The sequence below is a fragment of the Eptesicus fuscus genome, chromosome 17 (assembly GCF_027574615.1).
Source record: "Eptesicus fuscus isolate TK198812 chromosome 17, DD_ASM_mEF_20220401, whole genome shotgun sequence".
Taxonomy (NCBI): domain Eukaryota; kingdom Metazoa; phylum Chordata; class Mammalia; order Chiroptera; family Vespertilionidae; genus Eptesicus; species Eptesicus fuscus.
This window is the reverse complement of record NC_072489.1, coordinates 13,668,970-13,687,898: the sequence shown is the minus strand read 5'-3', so window position 1 is coordinate 13,687,898 and position 18,929 is coordinate 13,668,970. Positions and strand designations below refer to the sequence as shown.

The 18,929-nt window shown below is 45.0% G+C and overlaps 1 protein-coding gene across 22 annotated transcripts in view; it reads right to left on the bottom strand.

Moving 5' to 3' along the window:
- Positions 1–18,929, bottom strand: part of KCNMA1 (potassium calcium-activated channel subfamily M alpha 1) — a 689,823-nt gene that overhangs the window by 134,927 nt on the left and 535,967 nt on the right. For all 22 annotated transcript variants that reach the window (XM_054729031.1, XM_008145306.3, XM_008145307.3 and 19 more), the window contains 2 exons: positions 14,835–14,944; positions 2,141–2,209 (listed from right to left, as the gene is read on the bottom strand). In XM_054729031.1, coding sequence (XP_054585006.1) covers positions 2,141–2,209; positions 14,835–14,944 — 179 coding nt within the window. The remainder of the gene's footprint in view (positions 1–2,140; positions 2,210–14,834; positions 14,945–18,929) is intronic.

Genomic DNA, 18,929 nt, shown 5'->3' with positions numbered 1-18,929 from the left:
GGGGTGGAAGGACAAGATATTCAGGACAGGCTGGGGCGCTGGGGTGGACAGAGGAGCAGGGCTCTCGGATTTTAACACCTGGTCACTTCAAAAGTGTGAGAGGAAAGCAAATGGGACATGTTTTAATGCAGGGGGAAAAAATCCAAGTTATCATCTCAGGAGGGTCAAACACTCGATTCTTGGAGACATGGGTACTGTGTTTGATAAGCCCTGTGTTTTCTCACAGGCATGATCTACATTCCTTCAAACACACCTTTTTCCACAAGAACCAATGAGCTTCACACTGAGACCAAGCTGCATCTGAGAATTCAAGCTGGCAACGGCACACAGAAAGCCAAAACAAAGCCAGACAAGTTCTTTTCTCCCTTTTCTTAAAAAAAAAAAAAAAAAAAAATCTACAAAACTCTATCTGTAAATGTGGCTTTGTTGAAAACATCTCTGATTCGCGAATTAACTGGAGGGTCCATCAAAGGAAAGATGGTTTCTTCCAGGAAAGCTCTGATTTCTTTTTCTTAGAGTGGGGGCAGGGCTTCACCAGGGACCATTAGCAGCTGTTTCTCTCCCTCCTTGGGACCAAAGAGTGGCAGGTGGGAGAGGACTGGTCAAGGTTCAGAGTACAGTCTCTTGCTAGGAAATGACTCCAGAATGCTTGAGAAAGGCTATTCAGCATCACCCACATCAGGACACTTTGATGAGAGATGCACAAATAAGAGAGAACACTGAATTGTACAAAGATTTACTGAGTTGGCAACACAAAGAATATCATTTGCAACCCTCCTCCCCAATCCCCCAGGTACAGGTGAGCATCGCCAACAACATGGACAAGCAGCAGTCCCAGGAACATCCATGTCATCAGTTGAACAGCAAATAGCCAGGACTCCCAGTGGATTTTGCAAATAATATTCTTCACTTGCCAACAGGAAAAATATGTGTGTCTACGTACATATTTGCTAACTGCTACAGCCATGTTCTACACGTGGCTACCAAATCTACCGCTTTTTCTTCCTTTTGGTTGATTTGGATTTTCCTAATAGCTGAACGTTTGATCAGATTGACGTGGAGCAATCTGATCTGGGGTTGAGGTAACAGAGAACATTGGATTGACTTGCTTGCAATCCAGCGTTTTTTGTCATGGAGACACAGACTGAACATTTGGAGGTCTGGCTTTATTGGGTCATTCATCCAAATAATGGAAACTCCTTAAATGATCATAGCAGGAACCTTCTAGCCTTGCCCTGCACTCTGCGCGGTCATTCAGGTGTGTGTCCGAGGGTGTCTGCCCTACAGGAAGACTAACTGACTACAACTAGGAACAAACCAGGGATGTCATTTCAGAGGACAAAAGCCTGAACATGTCTCAATGAGTTATCTTTCTCCCAAAATGATTGATAAAAGTGGGGGAGAGGAGTGGCAGAAATCATCTCTATTTTATCTGTAACGCATACAGTGCTCCATCCACAGAATTCCTTGTTAATGTGACGCCTCCTTCTTCCAGTGTGAACTCATCTATTGACTGGGGTGTTATCTGTTTCAGCCAGACCCAGTGCCTCATCGGTCTCATTTGCACGTAATTACGTGCAAAATAAATAAATAAAGAGGGCTCCTGCCTCTGCGCCTTGCTCTCCCGGCTAATTTACATGAAGCTGATATGCTGCCACCTGGATTTCGGTTGCACCGGGAGAAGCACATATGGTCCACAATAGACTGCTTGTAATCCGGCTACCAAGAGAGCTCGTATCTCCCATCATGGCCCTGCCCCCTGCCTGCTGGCAATGAGGTCAGGTCCACCTGCTTTGTGCTCACAACCGTAAAAGGGGGTAAGAGGACAGTGTCTGACCCCACTTTTATGCAGAGCTGAAAAGGAAAAGTTGGCACCATCGGCTGGAGGGCTGGTCTCATCCCTTTCCCTGGAGGAACACTCTCAAGGCCCTGGGGCTCCAGATGCCCGGCGGGTCTGGGATAGAGACGCCAGTGCCTGGTCGAACACATGCCTTGAGATGTGTCCTAGGGTCTGAGAGGTGTTGCCTCAGGGTCCCAAGCAAGTAAATAATACCCAAGACAGAGAAGTGGACTGAACGCTCCCAGGATGCATGCTCACCATCATCAATGTGAGCTGGCCGCGGCGTCGCAGCAAACTTACCGGCTCTCTCGGTTGGCGGACTTGTACTCAATGGCTATCATTAGGAGCTTGAGCTTCACAAAACACAGCCTGCAATGAGATGGAGACACCTCCCAGTCAGTGCTTCTGAAGGACCAGGGCCACACAGCCAACACTATTATGACCCTTTCATCTCCTAATCCAGTCGTTATCCAAGGGAGCCTCATTCTACAGTCGCTGTGCCAAATGGACGGGGCTGGGAGTGACGCCTCCCGCTTCCCCATTAAAGCTGATTTCTTGCAAGCGATAAGGCGCTGAATGTTCAAAGTGCAAATTGCACTCAGGTCTAGATGTCTAGACACAGACCCAAGCAGGAATTGGTGTCTGGGGATCTGTGCTGGGCCAGATTCATTATTTTCTCGGTTGGGTAGTAAAATGTTAACTGCAGGGGGAGGGAGGTTTTTGGAGCAGCTGGACCTGTTATTTGGATTCCATTTTGGTCTTTTGTATAAATGGCTTATATTGTTGTTCCGAGCAGACCCCTGTGTGCTCGGAATGATGGTAATAATCCTTAGCTTCCGTGTAACTGCCCGGCACATGACTGCGGCACCGTCACTCCTGGCTCCAGCCAAGCTGTCCCACCTCATCTGCCTGCGGCTCTTGCCTGCCGCTCGGGCTGCTTTGAGGCCAGCTTCCTCCTCCCTTGGTGCCTTCACTGATGCAGATCCTGCCCCCAGAACATCTCCTCTCTCCTCACCACACTCCCATGCCCACATCCAATCAATCCCACCTTCCCTGTAGGTCTTCTGTGGCTACCGCTGCCCTCTGATTTTCCTTGTATTCTCAGAACTCCTCCAGCACCTTGTCTGCAACCACATCATCCAGCCCTTAGTCAACCTAACACTGGCTGTGCCTTCATGTATCTCAATTTTGTCTCCTCAACCAGCAGAAGTTCTGTAAGAGATCTGGACTGGTTTGGAATTCTCCACAGTACTGCACATGGAACCACCAATATAGACAAGCTCAATAAGTGATTTCCACTTACTGGGGTTCAATTCTAAGAAAATAATAAATGGTTCTATAAAATATTTTCTGCGTAAAGATGTTCAAGGTAGTAGTATTTATACACAGCAAAAAGAATTGAAAACAACCTAAATATGCAGTAACAAGGCAAAATGTATGATGCAATATGGAATGCATTAGCATTCAAAATGACATTTTAAAATATTTTTATTGATTTTATTTTTAGAGAGAGAATAACGGAGAGGGACACAGAGAGAGAAACATTGATGCGAGAGCGAGCATTGGTCAGCTGCCTCCTACATGCCCCCTACTGGAAATTAAGCCTGAAACCTGAGCATGTGCCTGACAGGGAATTGAACCAGTAACTTTTCGGTGTATAGGACAATGCCCAACCAACTGAACCACACTGGTCAGGGCCAAAGTGACATTTTGAAGACCATCTTAAGGTATAAGATCAACAAATAATATTATATGGATACAAATATGTAAATAACATGATACAATTAGGTGACAACATATTTATATACTCAGAGAAATGAAAGCTCACATAAATAAAAAAAAATTATTCTGTATAATTGTGTTTCTACAATGGGCATTATCACTTATGTTCCAAATACATTTGTATAATAAAGCAATGGTTTCCTGATAGGCGGGGAAGTGACTTGATGGTGATTTGGCTCCAGCATTGTAAGGGGGAGGATATGCTGGGTCACAGGGCATGGCCTTTCTCGGTGCTTTTTCATTTAGTCCCCACAATATCCCCAAGAGGGAGATATCAGCCCAGTTACTCAGACTTCGATGGATATCTCTACTTTACAGGTGATGAAACCAAGGCTCAAAAAGCTCATGTAACTTGCCAAGGTCCCCACCTACTACTTGCCAGATATACATCTTCATCCCTAGAAAAATGTGTGTTGGCAGAGAGAGGCAATAAGCAAATATATAAGTGAATTAATAATAAATTCCCAGATGAAGACAAGGACTCTGCAGAAAATAAAACCCCTAAGCAAACGAAGAGTAACTGGAAGAGTGTGTTATCTGTGATGGTCCAGGAGGACCATTCTGAAGACGTGCCACTAGATCACAGGGCCCTGGAGCATGATGGGAAGAAGCAGGCAATGAGAGGATTTGGGAAAGAGCATCCTAGGGAGTAGGAACAGCAAATGCAAGGGCCCTTGAGGCAGGAAGGAACTTGGGGTATCTGAGGACCAGCGATACAACTGTGATAATGACTGGGTCAGGAAGCCAGGCGGGAGCAAGGTTAGAAGACTTTGTTGACAAGCAGTCTGCAGCTTATTCCAAGTGGCATTTTGGGAAGCCTTGGGTTGGTTTTAAATAGCAAGGTGCCCTAATCAGATGCGCTGGATGTGTTACTTACAGGTAAAGTACCGATAAAGGCCTCATGCTCTCTGGTGGAATAAGACCAATTGCTCATTCATGCTTGTGAGGTCATGGTCCTCCATATGGCTTTCAACAGACAGTCAGATTTCAAAGGACCACTTCCAGGCAGGCGTGCCGGGGCTCTCAGTGATTTGCAGGTTTTCTGATTCCTGCCAGCAGACTCTAATGTCTGCTGATTACAGTTTGCTGAAACACCAGCCCAAGTACAGCTGGAAAAATGCTCTTCTTAATTTACGTCCCATAGAGCACCACTAACGTGTACCTTTTATGGGGCTGTTACTTCTGGAGCTTAAGCTGTTTAAAATATCAGATGGCTTATGCAGTATTTGTTGAACCAAATTACTAAGATTAAGTAACCATTTTCTAATGTAAATATCAGCTAAGTGCCAAAAGCTCAAGAAGTCTGATCTTAACTTAGCACAATCATGAAGAGGCCAATTTGCTGATATACTATGAGCAAAGACCACTCTGATTTGGGACTCTGGTAGTTCATGAGATCAAAGATCCTTATTGCTTTAACAGCCTGATCCTACAGGTGAGAAGGGAAGAAATGGTTCATAGTGATAATAAATAATATCTTTAAGCTACTATGATATCATTTACCAACTAGATATACGAAGAAAGGAGCTTTCTAATGCAGAAAAGTTGATAAAACCTATGTAGCCTTGAGCACCTTCGTAGCCTAGCAGATCTCTGAGTCCTCTTTCATAACTTACCAATCCCTATCTCAGATAATCCTATACTACTTTATAGAAGCCTCTCTTTAAGAAGCCCTTTGACCCAAGACATGCCTTTGCTCACTGGCCAAAGGGACAAAGAGGAGAGGGACAGAGTGATGTAAATGAAGTGATTACATACAAACAGTGCCAAAACCACAGATTTTGAAGCCCTTTTGAGAGTGCTGATCCCCCTCTCCTCGTATAGATGACAAACTGAGGTCCAAAGACAGGAAAGCAACTTGCTCAAGGTCCAATGGCCTTTACATAGAAAAGCTGAAAGTGGACATTAAGCAATTTGTTCAAGGTTAAACAACTTTGATATAGAAATGTCAAAAGTGGAAATCAAGTCTCAACGCAGAGTGCTGCACAGATGTTTCTCATCAAAGCAGAGGAAATGAAGGGGTGGCCAGAAGCCCAATGTGCAGACATGCTCTGTTTGGTCAGCACATCATTTTTTGTTTTTTAACTGGCATTAGATACCAACAGGTGATTTCATATAAAAACCATTTTTTGGCTTTCCTGGACAAATAAGATATGGCCACACTGACACTACATTTCCTATGACTACAGAGATTGGAGCTTCAAAGCACTTGCCCCTTTGGATGGGACATATGCTCTCCAATGTGCCACAGTCCCCACCACTCCCTATTGTCTCAGACCTCACTGTTCACTCTTTGCTGCTCACTGTCCCCTACAGGCATCAAAGATTTTAACCCCCACTCGAAAAGCATCACCTGGATGTTTGCAAAATATCAACACTGGGTAACCTACTATTTACACTGCTAGCAGAACTGTGTCTCCCTTGTTAAAATCACAGTTTTTCATTAGACACTGCCACAGAGAGCCGGCCAATGTCAGGATACTAGGCTGAAGGCTCAGCAGAGGTGCAGCCCCTGTTGGAGGTCCAGTGGGGAAAAGCAGATGAAGGCCAATAAACAGGGGAATGGGTGTGGTTTGGTGTGGTAATCCTTGATTTATACATCTCTCTGCCCTCTAGACTGAGTTTTTTCTGTGTGAGACGCAAGCTTTATCTCCCTGGCATTTTGCAAAGTGCAAAGCATAAGCCTCCCATAAATGCCGATTAAATAAATGTATGAAAGAATGGGGAGCAGAACCTCACGAGTGGCTGGAATAACACAGGAGAGATAAAGTGGTAAACTGGGAAAGTCTCGTTTAGGCAGAGAAGGCTTGGAAGTGAGTACAGAATCATGAAACAAGATGCTTCTTAACGTGTCTTATTCTTTAAAAGCACACAGATCGGGGTGGGGGTGTGCAGAAGGAAATAACAGCAGCGATGTGCTCTGGGAATCTAATTTTTGCCTTCTACCCACCATGCCCTGCTGTAAGCACAAATCTAAGATACGGACAGCAATTTCTCCTTGGGACCCTCTACAAACTATCACAAGGGGTTCGCTCCTAAGAATGTGCCTGCAGACTCCCCAAAATTGATGTCCTGAGATTAAATGTTTTACTTGCATCATTCGACACCATTATTTTTGGTAAAGCAAAATGGGCTTTGCCCATCTAATCCTTAGTCACTCCCTTGGCCTTACTCAGGCTTCCGTGTTTAAATGTACCCCTGACAGCGTGTTGAGAAAGGAGGCTGAGGGTGAGGGTGAGGCAGGGTAGGAGAGAAGTACGAAAGCTCTCCCAGAGTGATAAACAGGATGGAATCAGCCTTAAGTTAGCAAGAATTCAACTCTTGACTTCCAAAATAAAATGTCTCAATGTGTCCAATGCAGGAAGTTGTCCCTGGCTGCAAAAGTAATTACAGGGGAATAGAAACGACTCTTTTTTTTTTTTTTTTTTTAGAAAAAAATGCCACTGACACGAAAGGTTTTAAACCAGCAATCTGCAATAAAACTGTTGTAATAACTAGTTAGATTGCTTTCTTGGTAATTATTAAGTAGAGGTCTGTCCAACTTGACAATGACATTATACAAAGCCCCCCTTCTTTTTACTGCCAACATCGTCTGTTAACTATAGTAGTTTCAACCCAGATGTTCCTGAGCAAAGGCTCTTAAGAATTAGAGTCCAACTGTTTCTACCTACCCAGAGGGAAATGGATTGTTCTTGCCACTAAATCAGCCCCCTGGACTAGAAAGATTGCTGCTAGTGTGAATTAAGCATGGAAACCTGTCCTAGTGTGTGCACCTTCTACTTTGCTCAGGAAGAATATGCAAATGCATGGCCTGGGGCCAGGAGTGAGGTGGGCGAGGCCAGAGAGGCAGGGCTCAGTGTGCCTTCCATACCCAGCCCCCCAAAGCGCCCACCTCTCTTCAGTTACCCAGAGCCACCCTTGTAATCAGAGTAGATGCAGATGTAAACACTGGGCTTTGGGAAACCAGACCTTTAGGATGGAGGGGCTAGGATGAAAAAGATTCACATTTAGGAGCCTTGATTTAAAAATGCTAGGCTCCAGAGCCCTGATTGTTGTGGCTCAGTGGTTTAGAGCATCGGCCCGCATACCGAAGGGTCTCAGGTTTGATTCCTGGTCAAGGACACGTACTTGGGTTGCAGGTTTCAGTAGGGGCATGTGTGGGAGGCAACCAATCAATGTGTCTCTCTCACATCGATGTTTCTCTCTCTCTCCCTTCTTCCCTCCATTTCTCCCTTCCACTCTCTCCAAATACCAATAGAAAAAAATATATTGGGGTGAGGATTAACAAAAACAACAGCAACAAACAAACAAACATACAAAATGATAGGCTCTCAAAATGGAAACATCTAGTTTAAAAAAATGAAAGGGGGGGATCTGTACGGCTGAGCAACAAGGAAATGGACATCATTTGTGATTAACCCTCATGGAGCTGTTATTCAGATTCCAGTTCTGACAGGTGGAGTGAGAAGGCTTCAGAACAGCCAACCCTCAAATACTCACACTCACAATGATCTCCACTAGCACTCCCACTGAAGACACCTGAACTTAAAAATAATTACATTCTTTGATATGGGCAATCGACATTGGTCTAAAAGGTGAATGAATGCATTTGAGAAAGCTTTAATATTACTAATCAGAAACGTAAGCTCTGTGTTTGCTGTGAGTACACAGCATCAAGTCAAGCCGTAGCATAGCATCCATCCCATTTCCAACTGGACTGCCTCCCTGACCTTCCTGCCTCTGTAGCCTTCAGCGAAGGGGGTTCATAGCTCAAGATCACTGGTTTATTCACTAGCATGCACAAGGGTTACTCATGAGTACTGCTCATATATGTTTAGTCCTGATAACAACACCCCAAATAATTAGGTCAACAGGGCCAGGAGAGATAATTTTTTTCAAGCTCAGTCTTGAGCCTTTCCATAAATTCACATAAAATGCTCATTTCTGCAGTCTGGCTAAATACATCTATCCTATAACAATGGGGCCTCCTGGCTGCTTTCTGCTCATGTTCAAACGTGGGCATCTTTCGCTGAAGCCTGCTGCTGTCACAGACTCAGTGCACGCGGCTGTAGCTCCCACTGGGCAGGAGACCCAGCTTCCTCCAGGCGGTCTGACACGTTAGGCTTCCCCAAGTGGCTTCCCTGGGAAGACCTGCCTGCGCAGAACAACACAGGGTAAGAGCATGACGCCTGAAGGTTAGGACGCTGGCTGCAGGTGGAAGCATCGCCCCAGCCTCCAAGCTGTCTGAACCCAGCTCAGGAGCATCCGTGCTTGAGCCGGGCGTGAGGGCACAGCTCCCACCCGTTAGCACAGCGGAGACCTGATCAGAGCTCCCCGAGTTACCCAGGCACTAAATGCTCCGCATCACACCTGAATCTTAGCTGCTGCACAGCCGCAGGGGGACGGAGAGAGGCACGCGATATTGTAAATCCGTCTTTGGTCCTAATCCCCTCTGAACTGTAAAGCCTGATACAATTAAGCTTTTACGTTTTGTAAGTGATGAATGACGGACTACTATGCTCACAGTGAGGTTGGAACTGGAACACGGTGTTCTTGAGGCCAAGCCTCGCACCTATGGCTTCCTCGGGGCCCTCCTTCTCTCCCCGCCGCCCTCCTCTCCCCTGGGCCCTCACTCTCCTCCCTGGAGTCAGGGGTGTATCCTCCTATTTGCTAGTTCTCATGAGAAAAACACTATCACAGTTTCCCCCTGAAAACATCACATGTCAAAACATATCTGCTTTGCCCGGTCAGAGTGGCTCAGAGGTTGAGCATCGACCCAGAAACCAGGAGGTTGCTGGTTTGATTCCCAGTCTGGGCACATGATCGGTTTGCAGACTCGGGATGTGAAGAGGTAGCCAATTGATAATGTTGCTCTCTCACTGATGTTTCTATCTCTCTATCCCTCTCTCTCTCTAAAAATCAATAAAAACATATTTTTTAAAGAAAAGATCTCTGCTTCCTCTCCTCCTCTCATCTAAAGGGGAAACCAATTTGCTCTCATGGGGAAATCTCAAAAGCCCAGAGTGTTGAGGGAGTTCTGTGTGGTACTGGGTGGCTCCCAGCTTCCCGATCCCATGCCACTTAGCATCCCCTCTTCCCTCTTTCTTCCCTCTCCGAATCCATCCTCCTCACAAGGCACAGATCAAGTGCCATCGCTTCCAGGAAGCTTATCCTGGTCAGCCCAGCCTTCAGGAAGCTCTGTCTCCCTGTAACTCAGCATCTGCCCCCTTCGTGTAGATCCATCATACAAACACTCATCAATAGATGCTCAGCTGTCTCTGGGGATGGGATTAGTTTCTTAACCAGACTGCAAACTCTCAGAAGGCAGCCGCTATAGGGAAATAGAATCCTTTAGTTGGCATTTATAACTAGTGTTATTAATCTTTTACTGTGCATATATTTGATCAAATCTAATTGCAGGTTCCTCTAGAGATGGCACCAGGCCTGGCACACTGGCACTAACATCCCACATTCATAAATTATCTACTCAGTTGATTGGCTGATGACTGATGGCAGAGTTTTCTAAAGGGTAGGAGTAGATGTAACCTGAAAATGCCAGTGTAATTCTTTCCTTCCTCTGTGCTTCCATCATCTTTGATGGGGCAGGACGGAGCAGGTGGGGGTGGGGGGAGACAAAGAGAGGTGGAAGAGGGGAAAAGGACATTAGCTGGTTTTGAGAGGTAAGTAATGTCATTCCTCTTTCAGAGATGAGGAAACTGGGGGTAAGCACCGAGTCCAAGGTCAGCTGGTAACGGTCAAAGGGAGGAGGTACGCAGAAATCAAATAGTTTGTCCCAAATCATGTATCCAGCAACTCCATAGCTCGCACTGCATGACATCACACAGCATCTTATTATGTAAACTGCTCAAGGGCAGGGCACTTCCCTAGGAAAGATGGCCTCATACCCTAGCCCCTTGCTTTCATACCCTAGTCACCTGCACCCTCCAGTCACCTGCTGAGGAAGGTGGGGCGTGGGAGGGAAAGAAAGTGAGTGGTTTTCTGGTGTTCAGACAACAATAGATGGCATCCTCTCCTTCAGATCCCCAAGCTCCTTGGCCTTGATCTTGCTGCCACATGGGCCCAGGAACAAGCCAGCTATGCAGAACCAAGGGGGAACGCTCAGGAGTTGCTGGCCCCTAAAAGGACCATCTGAAAGGCATTCTGGGGAAGGTCCGGGACATGCCCACCATGACCTCCAACGAGGCCAAAAGGAGTGTTGCAACCTGAACTTCCCTTGGGCTTCTCTGCATTTAGTGTGTATCTGTTCTCACCAGCCTGAAATTGCAGTTATGATCCCTGGTGGAAATATAATCAAGATCATTATGGTTTTGGTGCCCCACATTGTTTTGCTGATCTGGGGATAGGGAGTGGGGAGAGCAGTCGGTGGTCTGGTTGTCTGCCTGGCGTGCAAGAGTGCAGTCTCCTTCCCATGTGGCTGGGGAGTGCAGGACACCCTACTCGGAGAAGGAAGGATGGCAAGGAGGCACACACAAAGGCCTGAATCTTAGCTTCAAGATGACGCCCACCCATGCCCCTATGCTTGGGCTAAAATCAGACAGAAACATTCCAGTGTCTGAGCCCAAAGTGGGGAATAAGAGAGGTTACCCCAGTCTGTGCTGTGGAGGGGTGGGGACTATGAGGGTTCCCAGCCATCAAACTTTGAATCAGAATCACCTGATTTGTTGGTAAAAAAATGCAAATGTGGGGGCCTTACCCCACAAACTACAATCTGAAGACATAGCCTAGAAACATCTCCATCTAATATGCTCCCAGGAGATTCCTAATTAGCCAGCCCTCATCTAGCAACTACTCGAAGCTGCTCCCAATCGCACAACGTCGGAATATTGGCTCTGCAACTTGTCTGCGAGGTGGCTTGGGAAGGGGCACCACTGTGTTCAGTGTATAAACCAGTGTCCTCATGTATAAACCAGGGATCATGCCACTAAGTCACAGAACCGTTATGAGGATTCAAGAAAATGTAACTGAAATATTTAGAAATGATACTGCATTGTATCTTAAATCAGTTACTGTTTTTGGAACAAAGCTGAGGCCCAGAAGTCAACGTCTACAGCTGCACCTCCCTAGGCCAAGAGAGAGCATCTCTCCACTTGAGATTTTTGAAAAGCTTGCCTTGGGGGGCCTTCTGCCCTGCCTGCCTCTCTTCCTCCCGCATTCTGTTCTCTTGGGAAAAGACCTTGAATTTCACCCCTTTATCCTGCCCCCTTGTCTTTCCCCAGAATGGCTCTCTCAGCTTCTAAGACAGCAGCGATATCTCCTGTGTTGCGATCCCACCCTGCGGAGGGGCATGCTGCCAGCCCGCAGGGAGAGCGCATTTATTTCTTTTATGCTTTAAGATGTTATGTGCTGCCTATTGTTTTAATGTGGTGCATAATTACAGAAACCGCTCTGAAAATCTGTGTATTTGATCTGTGCTTTATTACACCCAGAATATCCCCCAATTCTTTTTCGTCTACAGGAAGCAGCTTAAAATATACTTTGGCATCCTTTATGTCATCTTGAAATTGAGTAGCCAATTCTTACTGTAATGAAAATACGTATGCGCCTGCCCGGTGATATACAACACTACACTCTAATTACGGCTGTGCTTTAATTAACCTGAATTGAAGAGTGTTATCATTAAACTGCTGGTAACTTTGAATTATGGCTTTTCTTTAATTTAAAGTAGAAAACACAGATAATTAAGCCTCTAGATAATCAAATGCTTGAGGAGAGCTTCAATGTTTTGGGATGTTCCTAAATCTCATTAAATGTCCTTCCTTTATTGATTATTTCTACCTCTGCCGTATCGTTGTGTTAAACGAATAATGGCACTAAGTTGAACACATTCTCATTCACATCAGACGGTTTTTGTTTTATTGTGTTCCAGACGCCGTACCGAAAAAAGACTAAATTCTCTGACAACAAGGTGTGTCTGAGGGATTCGCTCCTCCTCGGGACATGTTCTAAACTTAAAAATCAACCAAGGGAAGGATTTTCAGCAGCCACCAGTGTCCGGCTCTCGAGCTGGCTCCGCAGGGCAGTGAGGTTTCACACTGCCCCGTGGGTCGGCGATGCAGGCTCCGGTGTCCGCAGGCCAGGACTGGGCTGGAAATGCAGACCTGGCCTGGGTTAGGTGGCCAGGGAGGGGAGGGCCTGCGCGAAACCTTCTCTACAGCAAACTACAGCCAGTAGCACTCAGGGGAAATGCAAGTCCTGTGTTGGATCATCAGATTTTCAGAAGAGGCCAAAAACTACTTTTTATGTAAAATACTTCTATTTTGAAATTCTGGCAATTGACTTTTAAAAAAATGAAATACTGTGGTGGGCAAATTCCTGGTCACATTTAGCCCGTGGGTATCCCAGTTGCTGATTCCAGGGCGAGCAGCCCTAACCCTACAAGTCAGCATGCCTGTGCTCTGATTTGGTTCCCAGGAGCAGTAGAGAGGCAGGGGGCGGCAGGCTTTCAAGGGCGCACTCATGTTCGATGTCAACACAGGTCAAGCCAGGGAACATTAACAACCAAGGAAAGGGCTTGGAAGACTCCCTGCCAATGCCTCCCACGCCATAGGAGCCCTGGGCTCTGCGGTGTGCCCACACTACCCCTCCTCCAGGCACAGGAGGCCACAGCTGCTGTTTGTGAGGCAGCTCCTGTTAGAAGTCCCGAATTCTCAGCGCTTCCCGTGCTAGGCGGGCCAGGCTCCAAGGTGGAGCAAGTCCCCGGAGCCGGCCTCAGTGCTGCAGGGTGCAGTGCCTCTGAATGGTTAATGTTTTTCTGTTTCAGAAAGAGAAATCGCTCTCAGAGACAGGAGACCATGGGAGTTACAATAGGGCATCCATTCTCAGAAAATAACTTCTTCCAAATCAATTACCTATTCACTTTTCCAGTCCATTTAGCATTTAAACTTTCGCATAGAGACAGGGTGAGAAATTTCAGTCAACAGCCAAACCACTCTGGATTGCTCAGGGTCTGGGCCAGGGACAGACCGAGCGCACCTGCTGTGCTCACTGACAGGCGTCTCCAGGTAAACCCCAAGCCCAGCCCCTCCCCACAGTGCACAGAACCGGACTGAGCCAGGGGAAGCCGAGAGCCCCGGGACCACCCTCCTCAGACCTCCCTTTCCAGAGGACTGGTGTGGTATGTAGACAGGCAGACAGCTCAGGGGAACAGCTTTTCTTCCAACGGCTCCCCAGATTCCCCTGTTTCTTCCCAGTTGGTATCAGTGAGGTTATCGAATCCCTTGCTAAGGGGTCAATGGATCAGGCTGAATGTTTCAATGCTTCCAGGGAGTTGGTGTCTTCACAGGGAACAAAGCCCCTGTTTGACTTAAACCCAGCATCTGAGATCCTAAGGGGCAGGGGGGAGGAATTTGAGGCATCGTCCTGGTGGTGGAAGTTTCTTGGGGTCCAGGACACCTGAAGCTCCTGAGGTCATACCCCTTCAGTGACACCTGTTCTATCTATGGCTGGGGCTGCCCTTGTCAAATCCGTCCTGCTGAGCCAGGGTCAAGAGAAGTTGAGCCTTCCTACTATCCTATAAAATAAAGAGCTAATATGCTAATTAGACCGAACAGCAGAACAACCATCCAGATGACCTTCTGGACGAAGCTGGGGCTGGGAGGGCCAGCCAAGGCAGCCGAGGCTGCGAGGGTCAAGTTCCTTGCATGAATTTTGTGCATCGGGCCTCTAGTTGTAACATAACAGTTGTCCATGTTGGGGACTTTTTTAAGCTCTCTTTCTGGTACCTGTGGCTCTGCATTTCCTTGGCAAATCACGAAGGCACTCAGTGCCTTCTCTGATGTCTCTATGACCTGACTTAATTGAAAGAGATTAAAAATCCTTTCATCAAGGGGCTAGCGAGATTTGCTAGTAAAATCAGAGAGACACGGGTTCACGCCTCCCCTTCATAAATATGTCTGCATCACAGAAGCATAATTCAAGATCTTCAGGAAAATGCAGTTCCTAATTTAGTACAAATGATGGACCACGCCTGAGGTTCTCAGGACTGGAGGGAAAAGTATGGCCAGCAGAAATCCCCCAGGCAGAGACCACTCAGCGACCCACCTTCCCATTCACTGCCCACGGCTGAGCCCGCAGGACACAGTCCTGCACTGTCCAGTGCCCCCACTGTGCCGGGCAAAGGTGGGCATCTTTCCTGAGGGGAACCCAGTAAATTTCCCTGAGGCCCGAGGGGCATATGGGCGTGGTCACTTACTCACAAACAGTAGGGAAGGACAGACCCACGAAGGCACTGGAGAGATATTCTGTGTACATTTCATTGGAGACTCCTTCCAAGTAGTATTTCTGCCACGTGTCTTCCTCAATCTGAAGGAGAGCAAGAGGAGGGTTTGAGATATTGCCAGAAGGCTATACAAGGAAAACTCGAGTTCTACCATTCTGGAAACAAAGGAATGCACTGGGTATGCGATGGTGACCTTCCTCAACAGCCAGGAACACAAGCACATCGCCCAGGTGAAGCTTTCCATGGCCCCGAATTCACGGGCGAGAAGTATGTCCCCCCTAAAGCACCCCTTCTTTTTAAGCCTGTCGATTCCCCAGGGTGTAGAGGCATGAGTGCTCACTGCCATACTGGTGGGAAGGTAAACCGATTGTTATCAATATTTATAAAAGTCCACATTCTCTTACACAATTCCATTTTAAGTATTCATAGCAAAGATACACGGAGGCAAGTATATAAAGACATATGTATAAGAAGCTCCTTTCTACTCATAAAAAATTGGAAATAACCACAAATGGTACATGTATACAATGAAATACAACGAATTAAAAGTTATGATGAAAATGTATATGTTAATATAGAAATTATGTAAAAGGGCACATTGCTAAATAGTGTGTATAGCCTGATCCTGTTTTTTTTTTTAATATTTTATAATTATCTGAATGCTTGTAAAGCCATGGAAAAATGTAGAAAGCTTTATACCAAAACACTAACGGTGGTTATATCTGAGATATACAATGACACTTTTTCTCTATAGATTTCCCTATTGTCTGAAGGCCTTTACAATGAGCATATTTATATTACAATGAAACAATGAACCTATTTCTACTTTGGAGGCGGGGAGGGGAATTTTCCCAAGCCCATATTGAATACCACAAAACATAAAATGTAGTTTCAGAGAGGTCTTACCCCAATTTTCATTAAAATGTGGGGGGGTTGCCTGATTAATCAAGATCAACTGGTTTTCCCAACAACCTTCTTCATGCTAAGAATTTCTGAATTTTTTTTTACCTTGCAATCAATCTTTAAAAATTATAAAGTGAATAACAACAAGAATGCTTAGCCACTCTGGGAGTTTGGGGATCTCATTGCTCCCCTTGCAATGCAGGCAGGCAGGCTGTGTCCTTGGGTATCTGTGAGATGCTGCCTCCCAAGTTCATTGCCACTGGAGGTTCAATAAGGGGAAGGATGAGAGGGACTTCCCAGCCAACGGGAAGTGGTTCTTAATAATTTCTGGTGCAGATATTGAATTAAAAGGCATCTTGCCGGTGGTCCAACGGTAAGTTAACTGGGTAACTTCAATGTTTGAAATTGAAAGAGACTTGTGAAGAGTGGGAAATGAAAACCTACTACATACTTGGTGACACTGTGGAATACAAAAAAAAACAACACAGAAATAATTTAGAAATAAATTGAATGCTCCCTGCTTCTAGGCTGTTTGCCTGCTTTGTGCTCAGTCTGGGTGATTAGATTGTGTTGGTTAACCTCATTAGTGGGAGCTGCTTCTAACCTACTCCCACACGTTTCACATTAGCCATGCTCCGCTGCTGGGTGCCGGCTGTTTATCTCCAAATCGGTCTTCCCCAGAGTGGGGTCTTTAAAAAACAAGGCACTCAACCATTTCTACTGCTAAACTGTATGATTTTAAAAATTAGCTGCAGTGTGTTGAGCCTAAGCACAAACTTCCTAATTTCCTCAAATCATAAGATTTCAACTTTTTTTTCTCAAATAAAAGGTATGCTGATTTTAAAAGCAAACATCATTAATTCTAACTAACCTGAAGAAAACCTAGTCTTTAGTAAATAATTTGAAATATAGAACATTTTGGGCACTATACCATCAAAACCTTTTATTGGTAAATAAGAGAGCATATGAGGGAATGCCAATGATAAGTCCTCATAGAACTATGAGAGCAAATTGTATTCTAATAAGAATTTGGCTAGTTCTTTCAGCAGGGACATTCAATTTATTTATTTATGTATGTATGTATGTATGTATTTATGTATGTATGTATGTATGTGTGTATGTATGTATTTATTTATTTAATCCTCACCCGAGGATATGTTGATTGGTTTGAGAGAGAGAAATTTCAGTGTGAGAGAGAAACATCTATCCTTTGCCTCCCATATGCACCTCCTGAATGCACCCCCAATGATTGAACCTGAAGCCTAGGTGTGTGCCCTGACTGGGAATGGAACCCATAACCTTTTTGGTGTAGAGAATAACATTCTAACCAACTGAGCCATCCGGCCAGGGCAGGGACATTCCTTTTATAATGTGTTCCACATGTTGCTAATTTAAATATTACAGGGATTTTCAAAAATAATGAAATGATCCTTTGTCTCAGTCATTTTTTATTATTGGTGGTATTCCTCAATTAATGTGGTTTCCATATTGTCCGTTTAGGTATGGTCAGGATTTTCATGCCTCTTTGTCCTAATGGAACTACTCTTTAGACCAAATTTTATTGTAGGTTAGTCACTAAACTTTTGAAAGTAGAAATAGATTCTTTGTGCAACAATAGTATTATGAATGTTTGTTTTGAACTTAGCAAAAATCATTTGTTTCACTGATTTGTTCATTCAGCAAATATTTGTTGAGCATATTAAGTATCTTAGAACCTGTTCTAGTTACTGATAAAATCAATTTAAACCAGTATTTATTTCCTCATATTTTTTCTCTTTGCCAGAAAAAGCACCAGCAATATCCAGCTATGACATATTTGACCAGAAACATCTGACTTTTACTGACTTTCTCCACATTTCTTTTTCTGCAAGTCTGCCTTTGTGGCTGATTTGAAATGCTTAAGGACCAAAAGTCAAAAAAGCTGGGAAAAAAATATACCTAACTTTCTGGAAAGCAAAATGCCTCTTGCACATCCATATGCAGACTCTCAGGCTGTATCTACAGTGAGGATATGGTAGCAGTGAATTCTCCGTATACATGCTGAGGAGTATAAATTCATAAACCAGGTTTCCACATCTTTAACACTGTTTCCATATGAATGAGTCAACATGTTTTCTGGTTTCTGAGAAATGTTTCACACACACACACAAAAGAAACAACAGCCCCCCCCCCCAAAAAAAAAACACAAACTCACTTAAAATGGTTAAGATGGTAAATTTTATGTTATATATTCTTATCACAATTAAATTTGTTTAAAAATCATATGTACCACATAAGAGCAGAAGAATCAGTAATTCACTACTATTGAGATGCCTTAATCCTTAGGGGGTAAGAATGACAAGTTGTGATGGAATAAGGACAGTCCCATCAGGAGAGTCAGGTGCAAGCACCCAGCCTATGACACTGCAGTGGTCACCAACCCAGTCAGCAGAACCTCACTCTCCATCCTCAGGCCAGGGTACCAATGGTGACTTCTTATTCAGGTTTACCTTTCTGTCTCAAGCATGGCATCTCTGACTTGGTGTGGAAAAGCGAAAGTGCAGGTTCCTTTTAGCTTTGTCAGCAGCAATGAGATGCATTCTCAGGAAGGGAAAAATAAGTGTAAAATATGTCCAGTTTAAGACACTGTGGTGAACACAGAGGAAAGGCCAGTGTACAAAGAGATCTAGAGAGGGTACAGTGAGTTTGGTCATTATGATTCACCTTTCACAGAAGACAACACTGGGGCACAGAGAGGTTAAGTAACCCACTGAAGGTCACAAAGCAATGAGTGGGACAAACAGGATTCAGAGTTCATGTTTTTTCTTTTTTGTTGTTGTTGTTGTTTTATATATATACATATTATTGATTTCAGAAAGAAAAGGAGAGGGAAAGAGAGATAGAAACATCAATGATGAGAGAGAATCATTGATTGGCTGCTTCCTGCACACCCCCTACTAGGGATTGAGCCCACAACCCCGGGCATGTGCCCTTGACCGGAATTGAACCCAAGACCCTTCGGTCCGCAGGCTGATGCTCTAACCACTGAGCAAAACCAGGTAGGGCCAGAGTTCATGTTCTTAATCACCTACCATATGACCTCTTGCTAGAAATGACAGGTCAATATAGGAAAGCAGTGATGCTAAAGTTTGGGGTCCAGGAAAGACTTTCTGTATATAAGCACCT